This window comes from Acinonyx jubatus, chromosome E1 (assembly GCF_027475565.1).
Source record: "Acinonyx jubatus isolate Ajub_Pintada_27869175 chromosome E1, VMU_Ajub_asm_v1.0, whole genome shotgun sequence".
NCBI classification, from domain to species: Eukaryota; Metazoa; Chordata; class Mammalia; order Carnivora; family Felidae; genus Acinonyx; species Acinonyx jubatus.
The window spans coordinates 39,843,343-39,870,022 of NC_069397.1; the positions used below are offsets into that span (position 1 = coordinate 39,843,343).

At 54.9% G+C, this 26,680-nt stretch overlaps 3 protein-coding genes across 7 annotated transcripts in view; 1 reads left to right on the plus strand and 2 right to left on the minus strand.

Moving 5' to 3' along the window:
• The first annotated feature begins 1,216 nt into the window (after positions 1 to 1,216).
• Positions 1,217 to 5,473, plus strand: NKIRAS2 (NFKB inhibitor interacting Ras like 2). 3 transcript variants are annotated; one of them, XM_015069600.3, is made up of 4 exons: positions 1,217 to 1,370; positions 2,333 to 2,440; positions 2,841 to 3,082; positions 3,759 to 5,473. In XM_015069600.3, the coding sequence occupies exons 2-4, from the start codon at positions 2,347 to 2,349 to the stop codon at positions 3,996 to 3,998; spliced, it is 576 nt and encodes a 191-aa protein (XP_014925086.2). In that variant the 5' UTR covers positions 1,217 to 1,370; positions 2,333 to 2,346; the 3' UTR covers positions 3,999 to 5,473. The 3 variants fall into 3 exon arrangements, with proteins under 3 accessions (XP_014925086.2, XP_014925087.2, XP_053068753.1); XM_015069601.3 differs by having other exon boundaries at positions 2,337 to 2,440; XM_053212778.1 differs by having other exon boundaries at positions 1,278 to 1,391; positions 2,337 to 2,440.
• Positions 4,599 to 26,680, minus strand: part of ZNF385C (zinc finger protein 385C) — a 35,796-nt gene continuing 13,714 nt past the window's right edge. For 2 of the 3 annotated variants that reach the window (XM_027049080.2, XM_027049079.2), the window contains 7 exons: positions 14,392 to 14,540; positions 12,412 to 12,522; positions 10,832 to 10,997; positions 8,455 to 8,748; positions 7,696 to 7,889; positions 7,313 to 7,423; positions 4,599 to 6,846 (listed from right to left, as the gene is read on the minus strand). In XM_027049080.2, coding sequence (XP_026904881.1) covers positions 6,610 to 6,846; positions 7,313 to 7,423; positions 7,696 to 7,889; positions 8,455 to 8,748; positions 10,832 to 10,997; positions 12,412 to 12,522; positions 14,392 to 14,540 — 1,262 coding nt within the window. In that variant the 3' untranslated portion in view covers positions 4,599 to 6,609. The remainder of the gene's footprint in view (positions 6,847 to 7,312; positions 7,424 to 7,695; positions 7,890 to 8,454; positions 8,749 to 10,831; positions 10,998 to 12,411; positions 12,523 to 14,391; positions 14,541 to 26,680) is intronic. The other variant, XM_053212775.1, reaches the window with a different exon arrangement.
• Positions 14,441 to 26,157, minus strand: CE1H17orf113 (chromosome E1 C17orf113 homolog). The gene is made up of 3 exons (XM_027049074.2): positions 23,866 to 26,157; positions 18,713 to 19,445; positions 14,441 to 17,417 (listed from the first exon to the last, which is right to left on the minus strand). Exons 2-3 carry the CDS (start codon positions 19,253 to 19,255, stop codon positions 15,933 to 15,935), a joined length of 2,028 nt encoding a protein of 675 aa, XP_026904875.1. The 5' UTR covers positions 19,256 to 19,445; positions 23,866 to 26,157; the 3' UTR covers positions 14,441 to 15,932.

Genomic DNA, 26,680 nt, shown 5'->3' on the forward strand with positions numbered 1-26,680 from the left:
AACCTGTCTGTGGACCATCTTCCCACTGTGTGTTCTTTGCACCTAAGCCAATTCATTTACTCCCATAGCTTTCATTTGAGCTGTAGATGACCCTCAGCTTTGTCGATATTTCCAACCTAGACCTCTCACTTGTGAGTTCTAGATCTCTATATCCAATTATCTACTGGATGTCTTGTATGTTTCACAAATCCTGGAGACATTTATATTTAAGTCAAGTTTGTCATTCTCTCATTCCTCAACAACAACAACAAATGCTTTACTTATTTCTCTTTTCCTGAATTCCTTGTCAAGTGGGTTCACCAATTGGTCACCGAATTAGAAAGATAGGAGACATCATGAACGCCCCCTTTCTCACTCCTGACTCCCAATTTATCACCAAATCTTGTTGATTTTCCTACCAAATGTCTTCCAAATCTATCTGTCTCCATTCCATACCAATCAGGCTCTCCTCATTTTTATTTTTAAAACTTGGAATACTACCATAGTCTCCTAACTGGCCCCTTGTCTCATCTCCATTCTTTACTCTTCTGCCAATGACCTTCCTAAAAGCAAAAATGATCATGTCACTTCACTGGCATAAAACCTATCAATGGCTTTCCACTGCTGTTAGGATACAGTTTGAACTCTTTGACCTAACACACAAGGTCTTTGATTATTTGCCTCCTTTCCACCAACAATATTAAACCAAAACACTTGTAGTTCCAGAAAAATGCCATGACTTTTGCCATGTTTCCTCCACTCTTTCCTTCCAGACCCTTCAAATCTCAAAACAGACATAACCTCCTCCAGGAAGTTTTCTGTGATGCCCACTGTCCCTGAAGTCCAATGTTTTTTGCTGTGCTCCCATAGCACCTCCAAAATAGTTTTTACCATGCTGCCCTGTAGAATCCTAGCTCCTCTAGACAGTGATGTTCTCATGAGCAGCTACCTTGTCTAATTACATTTTTTCTCAGCATGTGGTTTTATACCTGGCACAGAGTAGCTGCTCAGAAGACATCTGACTAATAAACGATTGAATAAATGAAGCGTTACTGCACTATGGTAGCGTTTAGAGAAAGAACATTTGGGCATTAGAGACACCAGCCCCCTGTGTCCAAGTTGCCTGGAACCTTGTGCTCACGTGTGCAGCCAGCCCTGGTGCCGGCTTTCTCCCCGTCATTCTCCCTTCCTGCCTCTGGGGGAGCTGTGTGCCCGGCTCCTGCAAGCTGCAGCCGGAATTGGTCCTTGAAGGACGGAAGCTGGGGGGCGGGGCCAGACGGAGCCTGGAACGACCCCGGAGGAAAAGCGGAGTGCTTGTGGCTGTGCTGCCCCTCCCCTAGTCCCGGCGCGCCTGGAGGGGCCCAGCCGGGGTGCTGCAAGGGCTCCGGGAGGTACGGAGGTGGCAGGCCAGGGTCGGTCACCGCATCCGGGCCGCTTTAGGTGGCGGGTCTCTGCCTCCGATTCCCTCTAGGGGCCCCCTCGGGGGTAAATGGGTGGCGGAAGCCACTCTAGCAGTCTCACTTGGGGTATCCTTTCATTGTGGGGCCCACTATTTGGGCCCCGAGCGGGGAGGGGGTCTATATCGGGAGTTTACTCGAGAGGTCTCTGTTTAAGACACCTCTTGGGAGTGCCCTCTGTATCTGCTCTCTGAGGCAATCCTTGTCTGGGGTTTCTTCTGGGAAGCTTGTGTTTGGAATGCCTTCGACGAGATCTCTGTCCGGGAGGTTTCTGTGTCTGAGCCTCATTTTGGCTTATGAGTTCAAGGGCATCACAGATTTTCTCCTTTTCCCCTTAGATTCTTTCACTCTTTCTTGTGTGATGTTCTTCATCTTAGCCATGGACTTGACTGGGAATTAGAGGGAATTAATTGTCCAGATGAATCATACAGGAAAGCAAAATCCCATTCTCAGCTCGCTCTCCAGACGAAGAGCGGCTTAAGACCAATCCACACAATATAGCATTCTTGTTTATTTCTCCATGGAGGCATGGCTCAAGACAGGAAGCTGAGTGGAGCTCCCTCCAGCTACTGGTCTTCCACATCCTGTGCACAGAAAGGAACCCGGCCAGTGGTTCCTTTAAACCAAAGACTCTCTTTCCCCTTTATGGCAACAATTACTGAAAACCTGCTCTGAGCCAGTTACTGATCAGGTGCTTGGAATGACAAAGATGAGTAAAGTACAGCCCACTGTCCAGTAGCGGACGGAGACACATCACTCCAATACACCCTGACCACAGTAGGGGACAGACAGTGCTGAATCCCTGAAGTTCTGAGGTTCAGAACCTGGCCCTCAGTTATAGGAGATCTGCCCTCTGTTTTCATCCCACCTCACCCAGTGTGCTTCTGTTCTTCAAGGCAGAAGGCTAAGCATGGGGAAGAGCTGCAAGGTGGTCGTGTGTGGTCAAGCATCTGTGGGCAAAACTTCAATCCTGGAGCAGCTTCTATATGGGAACCATGTAGTAGGTGAGTGTTGTTGGGGGTAGGGACATGGTGGAAGAATAAGTAGGATGTGATCATAACATGAAAAGGCTAAAAGCTGCTGCTGATGGTTATTGTACCCCCAAAGAGTGAAATCTACATAACGACCTTAACCCCAGCATATTGAAATCTGGAAAGAGGAAACCCAATATTTGAGATAGCAAGGAAAAGCTCTCAGGTCACACTTTTGCTTAGTATGGTGTTAGCATGAGATCCATGCTGTTCCCCAAGTCATTCAGTCCTGCCTGTCAGTCCCTGGCCCTCTGTCCCCAGCCCCCCATTCCTTTCCTTCCCTGGCTGATTGGCCTGTTAGGATATACTCAGTCACCCACGTTTCCCATCTTCCTTCTTTCTACAAACAAGTTTTTTCCTCATTTTGCCCCAGGTTCTGAGATGATTGAGACACAGGAAGACATCTACGTGGGCTCCATTGAAACCGACCGGGGGGTGCGGGAGCAGGTGCGTTTCTACGACACCCGGGGGCTCCGGGATGGGGCCGAGCTACCCCGGCACTGCTTCTCCTGCACTGATGGCTATGTCCTGGTCTACAGCACGGATAGCCGAGAGTCCTTTCAGCGTGTAGAGCTGCTCAAGAAGGAGATCGACAAATCCAAGGACAAGAAGGAGGTGTGTGTGGGGATCCCTTCTCCACCTTTCCAGCCTCATTCCAGCTTCTGGGGCTCTGAAAGACATATCCACGGGTGGAGTTAGGAGAAAGAGTGGGCCCTGGGCTGGCTCTGGGGAGCCTGGCATGGCTGTTTTTCATTCATATCCCAGGAGGTAGGGTAGGAGCTAGAGGGGGGATGGAGGCCACTGGGGGGTGTCTTCACCCCTACAGGTGGCTGTATGTTGAGGCAGCTCAACCAAAGGGGCTTTCCTTCAGTTTTAGAGGTTTCTGACCTAACTTTGGGAGCCCCCACTAATCTTTATGATGGTTCTTTGCCCTTATCCTTATGTTCCCAAATCCCCCTTTAAGCTGCAGGTGTTTGGGGAATGTTCCCTCACCAGTTGTTTAGCCAGAAACAGACTGATTGCTCGTAATGAGCAGGCACGGGTGACACAGGGCTTATAAGAGAACTCCTGGAGGGAGGGCCAGATGGAGGGTAGAACTTAAACAGAGGAAGGAGAATAAAAAGCAACCATCTCCCTCTCCCCAGTCATTGTTTCCTATATAAGAAGAGGCAAAACGTTAGCTGTTGAGACTTTTTCTTCTGTTAGGACTTCTAGGTCGTTGCCAACCCTCACACCCAACTCTGAGGCCCATGGTACATCCTCAGGCCTCTACTCTGTCCCTCTTCCCCAGGTCACCATCGTGGTCCTTGGCAACAAGTGTGACCTACAGGAGCAGCGGCGTGTAGATCCAGACGTGGCTCAGCACTGGGCCAAGTCCGAGAAGGTGAAGCTGTGGGAGGTATCTGTGGCTGACCGCCGCTCTCTGCTGGAGCCCTTCGTCTACCTGGCCAGCAAGATGACCCAGCCCCAGAGCAAGTCTGCTTTCCCCCTCAGCCGCAAGAACAAGGGCAGCGGCTCCTTGGATGGCTGAAGACCTGCCATCCTTCCTCCACCTTCCCAGCCTCATTCCAGCTTCTGGGGCTCTGGGAGATATATCCAGGGGTGGGGTTAGACAAGCTGTCCTTCCCAGGCCAGGCAGCTGGGCTGTCCCAGGCTCAGGTCGCTTTTGCTCCCTTCCAGCCTTGGGAAGTGGAGATAATCTAGGTTAGTGCCCCCAAAGCCTCCCTCCCCACCAGCTCTTATCATACCTGCCCTCCATGACCTGGGGCAGTTGTGGTCAATGTCCCCTTCCACCTGCCCTGGACGGGAAGCTGAGCTGCCATGCACAAGTGCCCAGTCTAGGCTCTGGTTCCTGTCACAGGGGTCCCCCACCTGTGAGCTTTCTGCCAGTGACAGACAGACACACACACACACACACACACACACACACACACACACACTCATACTCATGGCACCAGACTGGACTCCAGGGGAAGGGCGTCCAGGTATTATGTATGTGCGTGTAGACGTGTGCACATGTGCATGTGTGTGCATGCTGGTGTCCCAACTCTGACCCCCTCACCTTTCTCCTGTCCTCTCCTTGGCTGGAAGAAGCCAGCCTCCTGGGAAGTGTAATTTCCTGCTTTAACTGCCCCCCCCCCACCCCCCAATTGTTTTGCTGCTTCTTCCTGCTCAGGGAGCACATGGCCCTTATTGGCTGAGGTGGAAGGGAAGGATGGGCTGGGCTTCACCAGCTGGCTTTAGGACCCTGCAAGTCCTTTCCTCTCTCTGGGTTTCAGTTTTCTCATCTGTAAGGTGACGGGAGTTGCTTAGATGATCTTCTGGATCCTCTCCAGCCCTCTGATTTTATAATACCTGTGGCTTGGGGCTGGCTCTCACTGTACCCTTTGCTTCTCCCTCTTCAAGGTGCTATGCCCACTGGCCCTGGAGGCTGAGACACTGCTCTCCCCCAACCACCAGGGGGCAGGCGTGCACTGCCTCTAGCTGCCAGAGCGGCCGCCCGCCCAGTGCCCGATCAGCCCACCTCACACCCGGTGGGGCCTGGCCTTCACCCCTTCCTGTGGTTGTTTTCAGCTGATAGCTGGACTCCTATTTATAAATTACCTGTGTTTATATGCCTGCTGCCATGGTGAAGGCTGGACAAGGTGCTCCTCTAGCCCTTCCTTACCTCAGATGCCTGAATAGAACAAGGCAAACCTGTAGCAGCTTCTCAGGAGCTGACAGATCTGTCGGGGCTCAGAAGGGTGGTTACACTTTCAACATGCTATCAAGTGAGCTTGTAACCCACGACTTTCCATGTCCACTTCATGCTTCTAATGTGCACACCCAGCAGAGATGAGACACCAGAGCCAGAGCCAGGTGACCTCTAGTCCACACCCCTTCTCCCCGGGATGGGAGAGGTGAATAGGGCAGGGCTGGGTGAGTCGAATTAGGGCATCTACAGGCTCGGGCTTGAATTCATTTATTGATGCATTGGACACAATAAAACCACAACTGTTATCAAAAGGTTCCCCTCCCCTCCCCCCTTCTTGTCCTCCCATTGGAAATATCTAAAAAAGGAAAAGATACAGGTGGATACTGGCAAAGTCCCATATTGTGGGGTGACAGAGCAGTGCTGGGGGGTGGGATGGAGGTTGTGACATTAACTTTGACAGCATGAAAATGGGTCTTGAGTGTGTCAGCCTGGATCCCAACACTCAGCTTCACAGTGAGGGGGCAGGATTCTGCTTGGGAGGAGGGGAAGCTGGATTTAGTGCTGGGGACCGGTTTGGGGTGAGGAGCCTGAGGGGAAAGCTCTTCTCTTGGGAGCCCTGGGGGAGGGGGGGTTGGTGTTAGCTGGGTCCATAGTCTGGAGAGATCCAATGTCCACCACCACCCTCCACCCCCAGCTGGGGTTCAGGAGAAATCATTGAAAGGCTGAGGAGAGAGCTTGTGTGGGATTGATGACCTCTGTTAAAACTGGGCCCAGCCAGAAAATCACCCTCCCCTACCCCTCTCCCAGCCCTGTCTGATCACAGCAGAGGAACCCCAAAATCTCTCAGCCCCAGCCCCACCCTGGCTTTGCTCCCTGCCCCCCCTTTCTCCTCCACAGTCTTCTTCCACTCCTCCAGGGTCACCTTGTCCAGATAGCCTTGAACCCTGTCCAGCTTGAGACCCCATCTGCCACTTCCAGTGATTCTCCAGAGAGTCCAGTGAATGGAGAGGGCCTCTTCTCTAGACTTCTTGCCAGGCTCAAAGTTAAGATTCCTAGGACCTCTGATCATGGGGTTCTAGGTCTCAGGTGGGGGAAATGAGAGCACCATGGGGCTGGGGCTAGGATTTTGCATAGATCTTTGGGATTTCTCAGTTTGCTCCCTGCAAATCAGGCTGGGCAATGCAGGGGAGCCCAGTGCCAGCCTGAGGAGGCTGGGGAGAGGAGGGTTGGAAGGTCTTGGGCCAGGAGGGTTGTAGTTGAATCCGTAGTCCAGACTGGGCAAAGGGCAGCTGCCCTTAAAAGTAGCCCAGCTCTTCCTAGATTGGGCAGGAAGCTTTGGCTGTAAATAGTAGTCTCCTAGGGGATGGAGGAAACTGAGGCATCTCGGGAAGAGGAGGCAAGGACAGCAGCGACTGCTGGGTGCCAAGCCCCGGCCTCCCCAGGAAGCCTAGTAGGGGGCAAAGACGATGGGCCCTGTGGCAGGGCGGACGGCTCCTGCTGGGGTGCGAAACAGAGCCGGGCCCAGGATGGGAGCTGGGAAGAGGGTGGTGGCTGCTGTGGGGGCAGGCCTGAGGGCCAGGGGCCCTGGCAGCGCACAGATGGCTGCGGCAGCGGCGGGGATCGGGCTGGGCAGGAAGCGGGCTGCAAGTGTCTTGGTGAGTTGCTTCTGCAAGGCTAGCTTCGACTGCAGAGGAGAGAGAGAATGGACACAGTCTGACCCAGGAAAATCCCAGCCCTCCCAGGGCCCCATCCTTGGGCGTTCTGTTGCAGGAAAGACGTGCCTTTTAGGGTTCCAAACCTAAACCCTTCCCACCCCCAAAACATCATTCCAAAGGGCTTTCTCCAGCACCTGTCTTCCTGCCCAGAGGAAGGAGGCTGTGGGGGGTGGGGGCAGAGATGGTCTCTAGGAGATGCACGCCCACTCCTCGCTCTTGACCCAGAGATTACTATCCTCGGTCCACCTCCCCGGAAATTCCACTGGGCAGATCCCAAGATGGTCCAAAACCCCAGCCCAACTCTGCCCAGGCAGCCTTAAAGGGGGGGTGGCTTCCTTCCTGCCCCACCCCCACCAGTCCCCCCCAGCTTGCCCTTCTGGCCCATCCTCTCCCCTCTTGACCCAGGGCCCAGCCCTGTCGCCGGGAGACAGATACCTTGAGGATACTCACAGCCAGCGCTGCATGTTTCTGCAGCTTGCTGTGCTGGCTGGAGGTCTTGGGGGGCTTCCCAGCCAGGCGGTCTTTGTGCCTCCTGCTGCTCAGGTGCTAATGGACAGACAGACAAACTGGCAACAGGATAAGGAAGCCCAAGGACCCCTAGATGACTCTATCATCCTCCACTAGCTAACCCTTCCTCACCCATGAGTCACACGTCAGACGCACACCTACTGGGTATCACCGTGGGAAGAGGAGGTGAGACCCAGCCTTGGCCCCTCCAGGAGCCCACTGCCCCTCCAGCCTCCCTCTTCTTCCTCCCTGGCTCTCTCCTGTCACCTGGGACCGGACCCACCCCTCAGCCCTGCTCTGGTTTCTCCCACCTGCTTGAGTTGGGTCTCCGAATTGACCTGGAGCTGACACAGGGCACAGTGAAAGGGGGGGCTGGGCCCCTGTCGGCCGCCCTGGCCCCCTGCCACTCTCTTGGCCTTGTGTCCGCCTCCCCGGGGCACAGGGCGGCCCCGGCCCCTTCGAGGAGCACCTCGCTGACCTTCCACCATCCACCGGTGCTTGGCTCCTGAGAGAGAAGGAACGACAGCCCCAGCCTGTCAGCACCCAAGAAGGGTTCCAGGGCAGCGGAGATGCCTCTGAACCAGGTCAGGCTGGCTGCCCCCTTAAGCCGCCTGCACACGCTCTCCCCTCCAGCCGCTCAGCCTGAGCGTTCTCTTCTCCACCTCCGCCTGGGCCTCCCAGCTTCTCTTGTCCCCCCACCCCCAGCCTCCCCAGAAGGCCTCCCTGCAGGGGAGCCTTGTAACTTCCCTTTGCTCCCATCTCAGTGCTTTCCTTCTGGGTCTAAGATAGATGGAGGAGGAGCTTCCTGCCTTCTCCCAGCGACCCTTCAGTTCCTGCTGCCACAGACTTCTCTTCCCAATTCTCCCACCTCAAGCATTAGTGGGAGGACCCCAAATGCCCACCCAATCACAGCTGAACACAACACCTCTGTCATGAAGCCCTTGGGCAAAGTGCCCAGAAACTCCAGCCTGCCTGCAGCTGTGGAGGGGGTCTCCCTGCCCCAGTCCTCCCTGGACTGGGGGGGGGGGGGGGGGAGGGGGGGGGGGGAGGGAGAGGGGCACGGCACTGACCTGTGTTGTGAGCCTGAAGCTGGGAGGCGGAGTTCACTGTCACCTTGCACGTGGGGCAATAGAGGCGCCCCTTCTCACTCCTGCCCTCCCCGTTCACACCGTTTCCCACAGCAGCCACTGCGGGCTCAGGCCCTGGCGCCTCTCTCCCAGGCTCTGGGGAGCAGGGTGGGCAGGAGGAAGAAGAGGAAGAGGAGGCAGCATCCAAGAGATCTGAGTGAGCCGGCTCCCTCGGCGTGGGGTCCAGAGTCAGCGGTGGCTGGAGTTGGGGGCCAGGGGGTGGGGCTGCAGGAACGGCTGGGGAGATGGAACGCATCAGGGTAGAATCATCTGGAGGCCATGATTTTAAGTAGTGACATATTGGGGGTGGCATGGCAGAGTGGAAGCATCCCTGGTGTCGGGATGACCAGCAGTGGGTTCCAGACTCCACTCTCCCACCAACTCACTGGGCAGACTTGGGCCTCTTTAGGCCTCAGCTTCCCCATCTGAAAATGTAGAGTTGGACAGAGTGGTCTCAGATAGCCCTCACAGCCCCGATACTTTACAGTTCTTTGCTAACTGTTAAATAAGCAGAAGTTGCCAATAAGATGTGCTGTTATATTCATAGAGCACTATTCGTAATAGCATAAAACTGGAAACTGTCCAAAAATCCATCAACAGGAGAATAGAGTTAAACAAAAAAAGAGAGGGGAATCTGACTGGCTCAGTCAGTAGAGCAGGCGACTCTTGATCTCGGGGTTGTGAGTTCAAGTCCCATGCTGGGTATGGAAATTACTTTAAAAACAAAAATATATATTTTTAAAATTTCTTTAGGGGCGCCTGGGTGGCTCAGTCGGTTAAGCGTCTGACTTCGGCTCAGGTCATGATCTCATGGTCCAGGAGTTCAAGTCCCGCATCAGGCTCTGTGCTGACCGCTCAGAGCCTGCAGCCTGTTTTGGATTCTGTGTCTCCCTCTCTCTCTGACCTTCCCCCATTCATGCTCTGTCTCTCTCTGTCTCAAAAATAAATAAACGTTAAAAAAAATTAAAAAAAATAAAATTTCTTTAATGTTTATTTTTGAAAGAGAGAGAGACAGAGCATGAGTGGGGGGAGGGGCAGAGAGAGAGGGAGACACAGAGTCCGAAGCAGGCTCCAGGCTCTGAGCTGTCAGCACAAAGCCCAATGCAGGGCTCGAACCCATGAACCTTGAGATTGTGGCCTGAGCCGAAGTCAGATGCTTAACTGACTGAGCCAGCCAGGCTCCCCTCAAAACAAAAAAACTTAAAAAAAAAAAAAAAAAAAAAGACAGCGTTGTACGGTCATTAAATGGAACACTACACAGCAATAAAAATGACAAACCACAGCTGTATGCAACAACATGGAAGAGGCCAGGCACAAAAGTTCCATGCGATAGGATTCACCAAAACCAGGTGCAACGGATCGATGGCAAGAAAAGTCAGGATCACCTGGGGGAGGGTGGTTGAATTCAAGTGGTTGATTAGCATCACCCCAAAATTCACATCTGCATGAAACCCCAGAATGTGATCTTTGGAACCAGGGTCTGTGCAGATGTTAAGTAGTTAAGATGAGATCACAGTGGACTGGGGTGTGCCCCAATCCAATGACTGGTGTCCTTATAAGAAGACCACATGGAGACACAGAGACACGGGGAGAACGTGATGTGAAGACACAGGCAGAGATTGGAAGGATGCATCTACAAGCCAAGGAACGCCACGGCTTGGCAGCAAGTGCCAGAAACTAGAAGACAGGCATGGGACAGACTCTCCATCTGAGCCCCCATGAAGGAATCAACCCCATCAACACTTGGATTTCAAACTTCTGACTTGAGCCACTGAGTTTTCAGTCATTGATTATGGTAGCCTAGGAAGCTACTACAACAAGGTGGTCACCCGGAGGGGACCAAGGAGGGCTTCTGGGTGCTTGTTTCTTGATCTTGGTATATTCAGACTGGGAAAATTCATTGAGCTCAACACTTGTGATGTGTGCCTTTTTCTGTATATATGGAATACCCCAACACACGCAAAAATAATAACAATATGCAGGGGCGCCTGGGTGGCTCAGTCAGTTAAGTGTTCGACTTAGGCTCAGGCCATGATCTCACAGTTCGTGACTTCGAGCCCCACATCGGGCTCTGTGCTGACAGCTCAGAGCCTGAAGCCTGCTTCAGGTTCTGTGTCTCCTTCTCTTTCTGCCCCTCCCCCACTCAACTCTGTGTGTGTGTGTGTGTGTGTGTGTGTGTGTGTGCGCGCGCGCGCGTGCCCGCGTGTCTCAAAAAAATGAATAAATGTTTTAAAAGTAATAATAATATGCAGAAATCTCCCAACCCCTCGCCAGAAACCAGATTTGGATTGGGGAGAGGGGAGAAGAGTTCAGGACTGACCTTTGCTGTGCGGCTCTCCAGGGGATCCACTGGCTGGAGTCAGGGTGGGGGACACCAGCACCCCATCCTGGGCCAGGGTTTGTGGCCTCTGCTTGCTCTTGGCGGCTTCGACAGCCTTGAGTTTTCTGGCATGTTTGTGGCCTTTGTAATGTGCTTCAGCTTGGTTCTGGGGAGGGGAGGACTTGGGGTCACCATTTTTTGCTGAGTCCACATGCCCCATCCATGAACGGGCGAGGGGCAGGGGGCAGGTCAGAGGGGACAGGGCTCTGGCCAGACAAGAGGCGAATCCTTGTCATCACAGCATTTGTGTGGCCTTGAGGTTTACAGAACTCATTCTCCTACATGAGCCTCCAGGCAAGCAGCCTCTGGCTTCAAATTCTGTCTCAGCCACTTGATGAGCTGTGCATCCCTGGGCAAATCGCCTCACTTCTCTGAGCCTCATTTTGCTGACTTGTAAACTTTGTGATGACAATACTGACCTTGAAGGGTTGTGAGAATTAAAAAGAGAACATGAATGACAGGGGCCTAGTACATACAGCACGTGCTTCAACGATGTTAGTTACCAGGTTCATAAATGCACAAATGGAAAAAATAGAGCAGTCCTCATGCTTCGGGTATGTGCACCCCAGAACATTCATCTCTTTGTTCAGTTGTTCAGCAAATAGTTGTTGAGCATTCGCTCTTTGCCAGGCTCTGTGCCAGGAGCCCAGCATGGAGAAGACATGGTCCTTCCCTCAGAGCGAGGTCTTTCTGTCCATCTCTTATAAGGTTCATATAACCTGAAAGCCTGGAGGAAACCCCTGAATCTGGCCTGTTCGTGTCCTCCCCCCTTCACCTAGGGGTCCCTGCTTGTTGCTCCCAAGTATAGGAAAGACAGGCCCCCATGGCCCCTCCCTAGACCTTTTCACCAGAGCAGATCTCTCCAAGCCCCACAGTTGTCCAGAGAGAAGGTAAATCTTCCCTGGGAGGCCAGAATGAGGCTTCTCCACTATCTAGGGGCAGGCTGTGGTAGAAAGTATGTGGGCCTTGGGGTCAGCCAGGCCTGGGCTCAAATCTCAGCTCTGCTACTCACCAGCTGTGTGACCTCGGACAAGTCACTTAACCTCTCTGAGGCTCATTTTCCTCATCTGAAAAGTGGGGATGATAACAGGGCCTCTATCCATCTAACAAGGTGTCATGAGAACTAATTAAGATGATGGGCATGAAAACGTTCAACATGTTAACTGTCAGATGCTTTAAGAACTCAGCTCCAGACTAGGAACTGATGGTGTCCCTTGGGACCCAGAGCAGGAAAGGTCAGTCTTCTCTCTTGCAGAAGGATCCAGGACACAGGAGAGAAGCGGGAGGGAAATGGAATCCCAGGACCACTAGAGAGGGAGGGAAGAGGCAGAGGAATTTGGGGAGAGGAGAGGGTGGGATGGGTAAAGGACCAGGAGTGCCTCTTCTGCACCCAGGGACAGAAAATATGGACCCCAGTCCCTTTGCCGGCCTTATTCCTCCAGGAAAGACCCCGGAAGCCACTGTCCAGCCCCCTCCCTGCCCAGCCTCCTCCCCAATCTGTTTCCACTACTCCCTCTCACCGCTGAGTTGAACCTCAGGTGACAGATGTTACAGGAAATGAAGAGCTTCTTCTTCAGAGGGGAGGGGACCCCAAACGTGTGGCTGATGACAGCTTTCTGGATTGGGTCCATCTGTGAAGGGGGTGGGAGGGCACAATAACTCTGGGGTCAGCTTGGTGGGGGGAGGGGGCAGTGCAAAATGCCAAAAACTAGAGACTATTGAGGAGGGCAGGAATCAGGCTGTAGGAAGAACTTCCCCATCCTTGTGGATAGGAGACACACAAACAATCTCTTCCCCGGGTTTCTGCTTGGAGGCAGTGGGATGGCCAGGGTGGCCTCCATGATCGGGAGAAACAGAACCATGTCCTGGTGATCACCTTGGCATCTCTTGCAGCCCCTCTGGTCTCGGGTTTGTTGTTGTTGTTTTCCTCATTCACAAGAATCACAACTATTGGGACAGAGTTAGAGGCAGGGAGAAGCAGGGAAGGGACAAAGGGTCTTCTGTTGGAAATCCTGTCCCACAACCCAGCTTTGCGCTGGGCCCATGGGCTGGGACAGAGAAGGCTGATCTCATCAGCTCTGCCACTGTCACAGGGCCTGAGAAGGGGAGTGAGAGCAGGGCTGGGGCAGGTGGGGGGGCCTGGAAAGGACAGGCAGCAGCACATGGAGGCCAGAAGGTTCCCCGAGCAGCAGGATCATTTCTTTGGAACATTAATTTATGTGGTTTCTTTTTCCCTTTTCCTTATTTTAACTATTTTTTTTTCTCTTCTATCAAACCAAGCCTTCCTGTTCCCTTTTCTCAGGGCCTGGCTTGTTGGACCAACAGCAGAAGTGGTCTTGGCTTGCTTATCAAGAGGAACTTTCTCAACCTTCCTGAGGGAAGAGAACAGAGGCTTTGAGAAAAAAGCATGCCTTCAGAAACTTTCCTGAGAACAGAAAGAGGTTCTAACCCTCACCTAACAGCACCGAGGGCTGGGGGCAGGCAGAGGACAGGAGAATGGCCAGCAGGGCCCCCAGGGAGGAGGGCGACAGAAGCTTTACCCACTCCCAAGGGACTGTGTGCATGAACAGTGAGTGTGTCAGCAAGTGACAGAGGGGACTGAAGAACAGGGGACCCTCCCCAAAGGACTCAGTCTCCTTCAGATCTCTGTGTGACCTTGGAGGTTGGAAAGGGGCTCCAAAGAGTGACTGAGACTGAATTTCCCACCATCTTGTCAGGTAGGGTGGGCTCCTTGATGATTACATTTGATTTTCCAGAATTAAACAAAGCAGGGAGTTACTCCTTATCACTCATGGAGTGAAGTAAAATTCATGCTCCCTACACTTTCATTCACACACATGCACACATGGAAATACACAGACTGGTATACACACACATAGCACATAAGCCTATGGGCAGTTACAAATCACAGAGCCATGCAGAAAGATACACACTCACATGCATACGAATGGCACACTTGCATAGACACACAATCACCCAAACCACACAAACACACACACGCTCAGAGGTCACACACATCAAACACATACAGAGTTGACACAAAGACACAAAAATATCTCTCAGATACACAGGCATACACATTAATTACATACAAGGACCCAGGCACAAAGAGATGTTTACAAACACACACACTCACTCACACACACACACGCACATTCACAACCACAAGGAACACACAAAGACTCACAGACACATAAACTAAAATAGAAGGGCATACCCCAAATGCACACAGACGTACACAGATCACCCATAGATGTCCCTATACAAAAATTCAAGTATAACCTACAGACGACAGGCCCAGCAGGTGTTACTGGAACCATCCTCATTCCCTGGCCTAAGGAAAAGCTGGGCCAGGGGTCCCCATTTGGGGGGCACCTAGTCACTCTTGGGGATGTCGTTTGTACTTATACCCAGTTTCTGAGAGCCAGCCCCTCTGAACCCACCTTCCCTGCCCACCCCAAGCTTGGCCGCATGCCCCCACCCGCCAGCCCAGCCCGTACCGTGCTGAAGTTGGGGGTGAGACTGAGCGGGGTGGCGCCATTGAAGTGGAAGGCGAGCAAGTGCTTGAAGTCCAGCGGGGGCTGCAGAGGCCTGGCAGGCAGGGGCAGGGAGGCCAGCAGGGGGCTGGGGGCACTGGAGGCCGGGCCTGCTGCAGGAGGAAGAAGGGCAGGGTCTGAAATGGGGAGCCACGGGGCTCACATCTACCTCCACAGCCAGAAAAAGAGGCGGATGGGCTTCTCGGGTGTGGAGCTGGGGCAGAAACTCCTGTCTCCCTCTTCACAAAGTAGCACTGGCTAAGCCCAGGGCAATTACCGCCCATTTCTGTGCCTCTCCTCTCCACAACCGGAGGAGCAGAAGCCCACAGTTTGTGGTTCCCAGTCCAGGAGGATGCCCCTCCCATCCCCTATAGAGGTAGCAGAAGTACCCCATGAATCCCAGGCCAGAGGAGTCCTGACACACACACAGCACCATGGAGACTGCGAGATGCACTGGGTTTCCAGTTTATTGCAAGTTAAACCCAAACCCCTCTCACTAATGCCCACACAGTCACAGCAAGGCTGACAGAGGGGATGGGAAACCCATTGGAATCTGAAGGGATGTGTCCTCCCCCCCCTCCCCCCCCAGCTCTGGCGAGGCCCCAACTCCTTCTCCCAGGAGGCAAAAAGCCCTCCAGCTCCTGGGTGTGGCCCGAGGCTGGTCCTCAGAGTTGGCCCTTTCAGCCCTGTGGTTTTACAGTCTTTGGTCTTAAAGGTCTGAGGCAAGGGTGGGGGAAGGCTCAGAACTTTGGGGAGCAACCAGACTTTGAGGAAGAAAAACATTAGAAATAAATGCAGTCCGTTGAAACTTTTCTGGACTCTGTCATTGCAAAGCCGGAAGAAGTCCTTTTCGATTTTTTGTGTGTTAACGATATGCAAGATAGGATAGATTTATTTTACATTTGTAGATGTGTATATCTATATACACAGCCACATATAGGCAGCCTACCAGTGGGTGGGGAGGTAGGGTACCACCCCCACCTCCCTTGAACTGGTAGCTTGTGCACAGAGAGGGTGCTGTGCTGTGTCGACACCAAGGAAGTCATCTGCCGTCTAGTCCTATCTGAAGAGAAGAGATGCTGCCAGGCAGGGAGCTAACAGCCAAGGACCCATTCCCCTTTCCCTCAATCCCTCAGACCCAGTCTTCCTTTCTCCCTCCAACCAAGACTCCTCAGCTTTTCTATGGCCCAAACCTGGGCTGGGTCCAGAGGGAAAATGGTGAGCTATTCCTCCCCAAACTCTGGCAAGGGCAGGAGTGATACTGAGGGTGTCCCCAAACCCAGCATCTCCGTGGGCTCGCCCAGGACCCCCTCGACACAGCCCTTCCTCCACAGCCCACAGGGCTGGGTTAGTACTCAGCGTGGAGCGGAGGAAGCACAGGGCAGGTGGTTGGAAGGCCACAGTTAGGAGGTCAGCTTGGGTGCAGCACGGTCACCTAGAGTCTGTCTTGGCCCCTAGAGTGCTCAGGGCCCCAGGCTGTCTGGGCGGAGGGAAGGGGGCTGCCCTCACGTGAGCTGTGACCCCAGGAGCCCCTCCGCCCACCCACTCTCCAAGAACTCCACGGCGAGTGCAAAGTCAAACTCGTGCAGCGGGGGCCCATCCACGGCGATCTTCACCGCCGGGCCGCCCCGGCCTGCCCCTGCCCCGCTCTGCCCCCACCACCGCAGCTCCCGGCTGCGGCCCACCTTGTCCAGGAGGCCGGCGCCCGCGGGCAGCGCCAAGGCCAGGGCGGCAAGGGCAGCGAAGTCCGGGAAGAGCTCGTGCAGCTCGGAGCGCGCGCAGGCCAGCTTGGCGCACAAGGCCCGCGGGCCCAGCCGCCCGAGGCTGCACACCACGCGCTTGAAGAGCGCGAAGTCGCCCAGCGCCCTCTGGCGCACCACCGCGGGGGCGAAGGCGCGCAGCAGCACCCGCAGTGCCCCCTCGCCGTGCGCGCCCAGCTCCTCGGGGGCCTGCGGGTAGCCGCGCGAGTCGAAGATCGCCGCGAAGGCGGCCACGGCGTCCAGCGAGGGCCCGGGGTAGGAGTCCCGCAGCCCCCGCCGCATGGAATCTAGGAAGGCCCCCCGCAGCCGCTGCAAGCCCCGCACCGCAGCCTCGGAGTAGCCGACCAGCTCCACGCCGCGGTAGGTGCAGCGCCCACCGCCCAAGTCAGAGCTGGAGGACGCCAACTCCTGCAGGAAGCCCTGGAGGTGCGCCCCACCCGAGCTGCGCAGGGCTTGGAGGGAGGCTGCGGCTGCCGTCACCAGGGGTTGCAACAAGGCCAAGTCCGGCTCTTCAGGCTGCAGGACAAGGGTGAGCTTCTGCATGGATGGCAGAGTGTCCAGCAGCAGGTGGGTGAAGGCCACGAAGGTGAACTGGCGCAGGGCGAGGGCCAGTGCCCTGGCTGTAGGGGAGGCTGGAGCAGAGGCCTCCAGTGTGGGCACCAGGCAAGGCCAAGCCTCAGCCACTGCTTCCACGATAGGCAGCAAGGAGGCCCAGGGCACTGGCCGCGGTCCTGCCAAGTCAATAGCTGCAAGGTCCAGTGCTGCCCGCAGCTCAGGGACCATGTGAGAACTGGGGCCACCATGGAGGCGGAATAGGGCATCCAGCACACTTTCATATTCGCTTAGGTAGGCAGGGGGCTCAGGATCTGTCCGGCCAGGGAGGCAGTGTAGTTCGGTGAGCAGCGGGCAGGCGGCCCGGAGTTGTGGGCCCACACGCCCAAGGCGGTCACTGGGGAGGCTCGAGCTGAGCCAGGCCAGCTTGGGTGCAGACACGCCGAAGGCCTGCAGGATGTCCAGGAGTTGGCCAGCGGTGGCCTCACCCTCCTGTAGCTCCACACTGCCCAGGAAGGTGGTAGCAGGCTGGCCATCACAGGGGGACACCGAAGTGGCAAACAAGGCCAGACTGTGGGACTCGGGCCAGTCCCTGGTCTCGTCCAACACCAGCCCCACATATGGGGATGCCTTCAGGCGCTGGCAGGCCTCTGTGTGCAAGACACTGGCAATGGCCACCTGGGACAGCCAGGGAGAGAAAGGAAGGGACAGAGTTAGGCTCCTCCTGCAAAGGGGAGGCAGCAGTACTGGGGAAAGAAAGGGCACAGACCTTGGGGGCAGACAGACCAATCCTAGCTTTGCCTCTTACTGGCTGTGTGATCTTGGGCAAGTTATTTCACCTCTCTGAGCCTCAGTTTCCTCAGCTCTGAAATCAGGCCACTGCCTGCCTCTAAGCTCTTAAAAGGTTGCTATCAATTGGGGCGCCTGGGTGGCTCAGTCAGTTAGGCGTCCGACTTTGGCTCAGGCCATGATCTCCTGGTTTGCCAGTTCGAGCCCTGCGTCAGGTTCTGTGCTGATAGCTCAGAGCCTGGAGCCTGCTCCAGATTCTCTGTCTCCCACTCCACTCTCTCCGCCCCTCCCCTGCTCATGCTCTCTCTCTCTCTCTCAAAAATGAATAATTAAAAAAAAAAAAAAGGGTTGTCGGCAATTACAAATGTTGCTGTGCTTGTAAGTGTAAAAATGCTTTAGGAACCATAAAGATTCTATAGCATTTTATGTGTGCTTTTATGGCATTGCCCTAGTCCGCCTTATTCCTGGGAGTCTCCCTCCACTCTGCTGCTCAGGGATTAACTGATAGACATGTTCCCTCCCAGTTACATAGAACCCCAACTGTGTGCTCCGTTTGTCTGTCTGTCATCGATCACTCTGTAGGATGAGATCGAACTCTCCCACCCTCACCCCAGCCCCTAGGACTCACACAACTGGTACCTAGGACAGAGCTGCAACTTGCATGCCCCCTGGGGCCACATGGGCGGTACTGGGCTTGAAGTGGGCCAGGGATACACCAAAGGGAATGGCGAAGCCCCGGGTCTGCTCTTCATGCCCCGAGAGCATAGGGACCTAGCTTTTCAGAAGTCACAAATCCACATTTTTATGTGTAATCTCTCACTTTTTCTTTCTTTTTTTTTTTTAACTTGGAAATTAACTTAGGTTTTCCAAAAGCACTGTGAAAATCAACAAAACGTATCTGTGGACCGATCGAGGCTCCAGGCTTGCAACCTCTGTCCTAGACAGTGAGGGAAAACCTCTGTGCCCCTGAGGACAGGGCCTGGTCTGGCCTCTTCCAAGCTGTGCCCCCAGCAGCTGGCCCAGGGCCTGGCACATGATACGCCTCAGTGAAAGGTTCTGCTGGGTGAAGGTATGAATGAAGCGTTCTGGCTGTTGCCCGGGGGCCTGGCATGCTGGCGCTGTGCCCAGACAGCTCCATGTCCTCCCTCCTCGAGCCCTCCCCCACACCTCTGGCTGCCACCCACCTGCATGTCCCTCACCCTCCTGGGGCTGTAGTAATCGCCATGCTCCGTGCCCAGCAGCGCCTGGCACAGGTTGAACCTCTGCAGCTCAAGCAGGGCAGAGCAGCGGTCGTCGGGCACGTCCTCCTTGGCCATGCAGTACACCGTGGTCAGCACCGCCACTTTGGCCGGGTCCACCTCCACCTTGACGCCCGTGGGGGTGGGGGTGGTGGCCAGGTCTGGGTAGGCCCCTCCTCCCTCAGCTTGGCCCTCAAAAGTGGGCTGGCCCCGGTTGACAGCCAGAGCCTGGCGGTGAGCCCCTGAGGTCACGTGGCGCAGCAGGGCGTGGCGCTGGAAGTTGTCGGTACCCACGGTGAAGGCGTTCTCGGCTTTGCCGTGCTTGTTCCGCACCAGGGCCTGGCGGCACTCGAGACAAAACATCAGCTTCCGCTCGTAGTCGAAGTCCAGCCAGGGGAACTCCTCTTTCCAGTGCTCGTTAAAGTAACGCTTGCATTTTTTGTTGGAGTTGGAGGCCTCTCCGGCTGGTTTCTTCCCCGGGGGTACCATTCCTGCTCAAGGGGCAGGGCACCCCTGACCCCACCCAAATGCTCTGGTCCCCCAGGCTCCCCCCACACACGGCAGCACCTCCCTTGACAATGGAAATTGTGGGGGGAGGAGGGGAGCAGCGCGCCAGGCTAATGGGGACCATCCATCTAACTTAGCTGGGAACGGTTATTCCCGCTCTGCCGGTGGGAGACTGGAGATGAAAGAGACAAGGGAGAGGCGTTAGGGGGTCCGCGGTGGGTTCATGCTGCCCACAGAGCACTCCCCAGCTGACGGGTGGACTGCACCTAATGGGGAAGGGCTATTGGGAATGGGTGGGGTCATGCAAAGGGCCATAGAATGTTATCCAAAGTGGGGGAGGTTTGGGGGTCCCCAGCCCACTCTGAGGGTCTCCCTCCATCCAGGACAAGGCACTGACTAACTTTGACTGCTGGAACATGTCAGAACTTAGCTCTGAAAAGATTGGCATCATCTATGCAACCACATTTTATAGGTGAGGGCACTGAGTCCAGGTGACAGCGGTTCTCAGGGCCCATGAATAATTCGTGACTGAGCCAGGACTCCAACTCAGACCTTGACTCCTCACTCAAGAGGATGGCCAGTCTCTCCAGTCCACTGTCGCTTATTTCATCAGAAGGAAGTTAGCACAAAGCTGAGCTCCCGGAGTCACAGCACCAAGGAATGTCCTTTGTTTTCACTGGACCTCCCTTCCCTGAACGTTCACATGGGCGCACTCACACTTACACACACTCCCTGATAGTGGGGTTCTGGGAAGGGAAGCCCAGAAGTGGGGGCCAGACCCCAGACCAAAGGAGCTAGCTGCTTGCCTGTACCTCACTCATGCTTCCACCACCCCAGGAACGATGACAGGTGAGCCGTTCAGGACCAGAAGGCCACGTCCAGCCAGCAGCCAAAACCAGCCAACTTCCTAACTGTCCTTTGACCCTGTCCCCACCTCTCCATGCCTACTAATAACAACAGCAGTAACTACCATTTGTCAAATGTGAACTTCATCAGGCCTTGTGCTAAGGACTTTACAGTGACTCCATGAGAAAGCCAAGATTCCTCTTTCAAGTACTCTGAGGGTGGTATCATCCTTATTTTGAAGAGGAGGAAACCGAGGCTGGGGACTTCAGGTGATTTGCCCAGGGTTCCACGAGCAGTAAGTTAGAGTAAGGCTGAGGCAGAGTTAGAATCTAAGCCCTCCTTATAAAAACAGGGAGGGGGGCAAAACAGAAGAGACTCATAAATATGGAGAACAAACTGAGGGTTACTGGAGGGGTGGCGGGAGGGGGGATGGGCTAAATGGGTCAGGGGCACTAAGGAGTCTACTCCTGAAATCACTGTTGCACTAGATGCTAATTTGGATGTACATTTTAAAAAATAAAAAATTAAATTAAAAAAATAATAAAGTAACTCAAAAAAAAAAAAAAAAAAAAGAATCTAAGTCGTCCTGACCCCAAAGGCCATGCTGAGACTCTGGTGACACCTGGATGATACATCTGCCTCCACCTCTGCAGGCATGCCCCCAGATTCGTCCCTTGCCTAGCAGCCAGAGGGCGAGCTCAGACACAGATCCCTCTCTCGCTTCCACCTCTTCAGTGGCGTCACTAAATGGTTGCCTGAGTCTACACACCTCACCATGAGCCAGCGGGGCCCTCCCCAGCCTCCCGCCGCTCCCGTCTGCTCGGCCAGCAGCTCCAAAGGCTTACCATTCCCCCCACACACCCAGCTGTTACTTTGCTCCTGCCTCCATCCTCTGTGCCTGGAGTTTCCTATCCCTCCCCATTCCCTGGCTAATCTCCATTCATTCCTGGAGAGCAGTTCTGCAACCCCTCTGTCACCCTGCCCTCCCCTGCCCCCAGCCGGGGCTGGTGCTTATCCTGTAGCTTCCCATAATTCTCTGCGCATGGGTCTTGGTGATACAATATGGTAAACTCAGGGACTCTCTGTGTATCTCTGCACTTGGTTCCCAGAAGGCTAAGATCACATTTGTTCAGTTTGGGATTCCTAAGTCCCTGGGCATGCATGGCTGGGCATCCAGATGCCTTTCAGCACAAGTTTGTTGTTTAAAAGACTAAAAGGATTTACTTGGGCCCTATGAAAGAACCTCATGTGTCTGAGGCTATGGGTTAGATGATTCTGGGCTCCAAGAAAGCGGTGACTGTCTTGTCCTCCAGATATACCCAGCACCCTGCAATGGAACCTAGCATTTAACGGGTAAGTACAAGGGCAGATGAGCAGAATCCCAGGGGTAGCCTGTTCAGTGCAAGGGAAGGTGCTCTCTGTTGCTACGTGTGGTGAAATTCATCAGTTCTCTCCCCCTAGACTGCTCACCCTACCCTCTTTGAAACATGCTTTTCTCTTGGCTTCCAAGACTCTATGTCCCCTGGGTTTCCTTCCCCCCATCAGCACTCCTCCACTTCTGATGACACTTCCTCCTCCTCTTCCTAACCTAAAACCATCCAAAAAGTTCAGAACCATCCTTGCCAGTCACCCTGAAATAAACAAGCCTAGCCTGAGCCATTCCTCTGGGCGCCATACCTCTCCATCAAACCACATTCCTGGCTCGTCTAGATGGAATTGTCAATCTGTCCCTACAAATATGCTCTTCTCCCAGTCAGCCCAGCTCAGGAAATACCTGCTCTCCTACCCGGGTGCTGTGGCCAGAAACCTGCCCCTTCAGCCCCTGCTCTCTTCCACATTCTGGACCCAGTCTATCCACAGGGGCTGTCACTTCCACCTCCACAATCAGCTTCTCACTTGTCTCTTCTCTCCGCTGCCACCAGCCTCATCCAGGGCACCTGCATCTCCTGCCTGGACTACAGCAGTCATTTCCTGACGGCACTCTGGGTTTCCACCCACTCTTAACCCTCTCTGAGCCATCTGGACCTATAGCAGCTGGAGGGGGCTTTTTAAAACATACTGCCTAAAACCCTCTATGACCTCTTGCTCTCTGAGGCCAATGCCAGGATCCCTTTCGAGGTCTGCCAAATGTCCAGGCATTGCTGACCTCTCTGGTGGCCACTTGTGCCTCTCTTCCCTTCCAGCTACATCCCTCAGTTCCTCCAGGGTGCCAGGTTCCCATCCCCAGGGACTTTGCGTACCTTCTTCCAGAATGTTTCTATCCTCCCTTCTCAATACTTTGCCTGTTTCACTTCCTCTCTGGTCTTAGTTTAGTTGTCGCCTCTTCCCAGGAGACTTCTCTATCCCTTCCCAGGGGGTCGCCTTCTTTTCTGTTGCTGCTTCCTGTTTGTTTCCTCTATTGTACTCCCCACAGTTTACAAATCTGCTTATTTTCCCTGCATTTCTGTTGCTTGGCATCCTCCCCCCACCCCCACTCTCTCTGTCTCCCTCTCAAGAATGCAGGCTTCCTGAGGGCAGGAAACATAACCAACTTGTTCACATCTGGACCCCAGAGAAGGGAGCACTGCCTGGCACCCAGCAGGTGCTCCACAAAATTTCAGGAGTGAATGAGTAAGGAAGCACCAGCTTTGGGGCAGAGAGAACAATGGAGTGAAACCTTGGGTACCTCTTGGGTGGCTAAAACAGCTGCCTTTGACCTCTCTTCCTCCTAAGATCCCATGATTCTGTGTGACCCTATCCAGCCTACCACCCAAGGGATCTTAGGATGGGGAAGAGGTGCAAGTCCAAGGTGGTACCCTTCCAAAGTTTGTCAAGTCCCTTCCAGATACCTAGAAACTAGCTATCCTGTCCCATTCTGCAGAGGGATAAAGTTACTAGGGGACCTGGGATGTTTTTGATAAAGGAACAAAAGATTGGTAGGGAGGAAGCATGGGAAGATGGATTCCAAAACTGCTCTGTCAGATATGGTAGCAATAGTCACATGTGGCTGTTCATCAGAATTAGATAAACATTTTAGAATTCAATTCCTCAGTCTCACTAGCCACATTTCAAGTTCTCAATAGCCACGCGTGGCTACTGGCTATCGTATTAAATGGCCCGGACAGAGAACATTTACTTCATCCCAGAAAGTTCTATTGGACAGTGCTGCTCGAGAGCAACCCAGCCAAAGCATTGGCATTCCCCTCCCTACCTCAACCTGAAGGAACCAGGCTGGATGGGGTGGAGTGTAAATCAAATGTGACTATATGACCAAAGCTGACCAGGGGTGCGCACCTGTCAGACCCAGGTCCCTCACACCTCTCTCTCCACGCCCTGGCCACCTGGACGTGAGCTGGCACAACTTGTGGGGCCCCTGGGGTGACTGTGTGTTGTTCTGCGGTCCCCATTCCACCCTGGCAGGTCAGCCTGAAACACGGTGCTCACCTGGCCCCAGGATGGCAGTCCCCAGCCTCCTCCCTAGTCCCCTCTGGGCCCCTTCCCTTCGGGAGCCCCTAGGAAGGTCCACGCTCAAGGCAGAGGACAGGCGAGGTAGGGGCTCTCTGCTCGCCCTGGGCCGGACACGGAGGGCTGGGGAACTTCCTCTGGGGGGCGCGTGGGGGGGGAGGGGAACTCCCCCCCCCCGCCTTCCCCCCCCCTCCCCGCTGCCCCGCCCGCAGGGCCCCCACCCGTCTCCCGCCCCCTGCCGCGAAGCTCCTGGAGGGGGCGCCCCGCCCGGCCCGGCCACCGTGCCCGCCGCACACACTCACGGAGACTCGGGAGCCACCATCTTGCGCGGTGGACGCTCTGGCCGCGGTCTCCTTGGGCTCCACTGAGCGACAGCAGCCACTAGCGGTAACCGGGGCGAAGAGGCGCCAGCAGCCGGCGAGGGCCGGGGTGGCGGGCCGGGTGGCGGCGCCCCGGGGCTCACCTGCCCCGGCTGTCGCCCAGCACGCGCTCGACCTCCTCCGCTGCGGGCGCTGCAGCCGGAGCGACGGAGGCGAGACCTCAGGAAAGGTGTCCCGCCAGCGGGAGGGACAGAGTCATTCATTCGTCACGTGCACCGGTCAGTTCTTAGAGGAGCTCACAGGCGAGAGCCAAACAGGGCGCTAGGGAGGCACCAGCAAAATGCTTTGGGATCACACAGGAGCGCGTGGAAAGCCGTAGGTCTGCGGGGGAGAGTCTATTAGGTTTCACTGCAGAAAAAGTGAAGTTTCACCAGGACAGGGGCATCCCAGGCAGTGGGTGGGCCTGGCCCAAGCTGAAAGTGCCGGGCAGGTTCACGAAGTCACGGCAGAGTGGAGGTATGGAGGGGAGGGGGCGGTGCCTGCGGCTGGAAGGCTCTGCAGTGAATAGTGGGGATTTTGACCTTCAGGCCTCGTGGGGAACCTCCGGAGGTGTTGGAGCTGGGAGCTCAATCTTTAATCTAATGAGTTATTTGTAATGGGGATGCCAGAAGGGGAGGGCTGGTGGAGAGAGGAGGGGCCTCTTCCTAGAATTCTCAGACGCACAGAAGCCCCTCACCCCTATGTGGGTTCCCAGGGGAGGGGAGGAGAAGGTGGAGGAATGTGGAATTGTGGCAGACCATCCCTCCCAGACCTGCAGTCCAGAGGCCTGCACTGGAGTTCCAGAGACATTGAACTCTGAGGCCTTGGGCTGTACACTTAGTCTATGAGCCTGTTTCCTCATCTGTGAAGTGGGAATTATGGCTGGGTGAGGAGGAAAGGGCAGGACAGGAATGGGTCTGAGGAACAAAGGAACTAGGTGTGGAGGCGATTTGAAGAAGGGGTGCCAGGGCACTTGGTGATTTAGTCTCTCCCTCCAGTCAACACAGTCACCCAGAAATGCCTTCCAGGCCCTCCTCCCAACCGGGTACACTTTTCTCCCACACAAGGCCTAGGGCACATGTTGATTTGAGGTCAGGACCTCTCCGGTGGCGTCTGGGTACTTCCCCAGCACCCTTCCCACATCACTCCTCTGTGCCACCCACCGTCTGCTGCTGACATTCACAGTGAACCCTGGCCCCCAGGGCCGCTGGGATGATGCATGAGTCATGTCACATGCACACACATGTGACCGCCTGGCTGTGGGTACGCTCAAATGAAGGGAGACACTGCAGACCCCAAGCCTGCCCCAGGATAGCACCACACAGCCTGGCACCCACGATAGGGTCAGATATGTGTGTGCGAGGGGGAGGGGAGGTCGTCTGTGATGGTCTTTTGCAGCAGAACTCCCTCGCTAAGCCCCTCTCCTCCCAACCCTAGCCAGAGGTCCACGGCTGGGACCCACGGCTCATTGGACGGCTGCCTCAAGAGGGTGGGTTATTGCTCTGGTCAAATACAAACAAACTGAGTGGCAAAGAAGAGGCCACCCCTGGGGGTCCACCTGAGGCCGAGGCAGGGGCACAGAGCAGGTGTCTTATGAAATAACATCACTCTGGCTGCCACCCAAGGGAGAAGGTCTGGGCAAACCACATCCTGCTGTTTTGCCATCACTTGGAAAGATACACAGAAGAGCACAGGGACTCACACCCTGAGATCTGTGGGCGCCCACAGAGATGGCAATAGGCACAAACACCACACACACACTTACACACATCTCCTCGTGATGAGTCCATCTTGGCACACTGAGGTGTGCCCGTACAGAGGTGGTACCACGCAGAGATGGCCAGATACCCAGGCTGGAGGGGGGCAAAGGCGGACCCAGAGGCCACACACAAGCATGCACGTGCACACAGACAGGCAAGATCAACAAAGACACAGTCAGACCGCATATACCCAGAGAGACAGACATACGAGGACACCCAGACCCCTACTAAGGGATATGCACATACTACGAAACCACAGGCAGGCAGCGGCAGGTATCGTTACAAAGAGATACGTATATACGAAGATCCATATACAGACACATTTACCCAGAGGTAGGTGCCTGGCGCACACCCTCCCTTACAAAATTAAATGCATCAGACATGGACACAAGCTCATGTAGCCAAACTCAGATTCTCTCTCTCTCGCCTCACCACAATTCATAGGGGCAGATGAGAGGGTCCTCCCTGAGGTGGTACATACACACACACACGCACGCACGCACGCACGTGCACGCACACACACACACCCTCAAATAGTGAAGCTACCCTTCCTATCATAGACGAAACCAAAAACTCTGTGAAGAAAATGGGAGGGAGAGAGAGTCAAAGGCAGGGAAGGGGGGGGAGGGGAGGGAAGATAGATCCAACATCTCCTGCCTGCCCACTCCCCTGTAGGCTTAGGATTCCCACCCCAGCCACATTCTCTAGAGCCCCCAGCCACTTCTGGGTCACCCAGCACCTGGGATGGGACGTGTTGATGTTCCAGACTTTCCCCTCTCCCCAGGCTGGAGGAAGACCCCAAGGCCAGTCACAAGAGCTCTGCCCCAGCCCCACAGCCTCCAGCCCTTGCCCCGTGGAAGGGGTTCCCCAAAATACTCCTTAAAACATAATGGCTGTCTCCCTCAGTGTGCCAGACAACCCCTGTGTGGAGAGGTGAGCTAGGCAGCACAGTGACCTCAGCACGGTGGCTGGACCTCAGTTAGGAGCCACTCAGATTT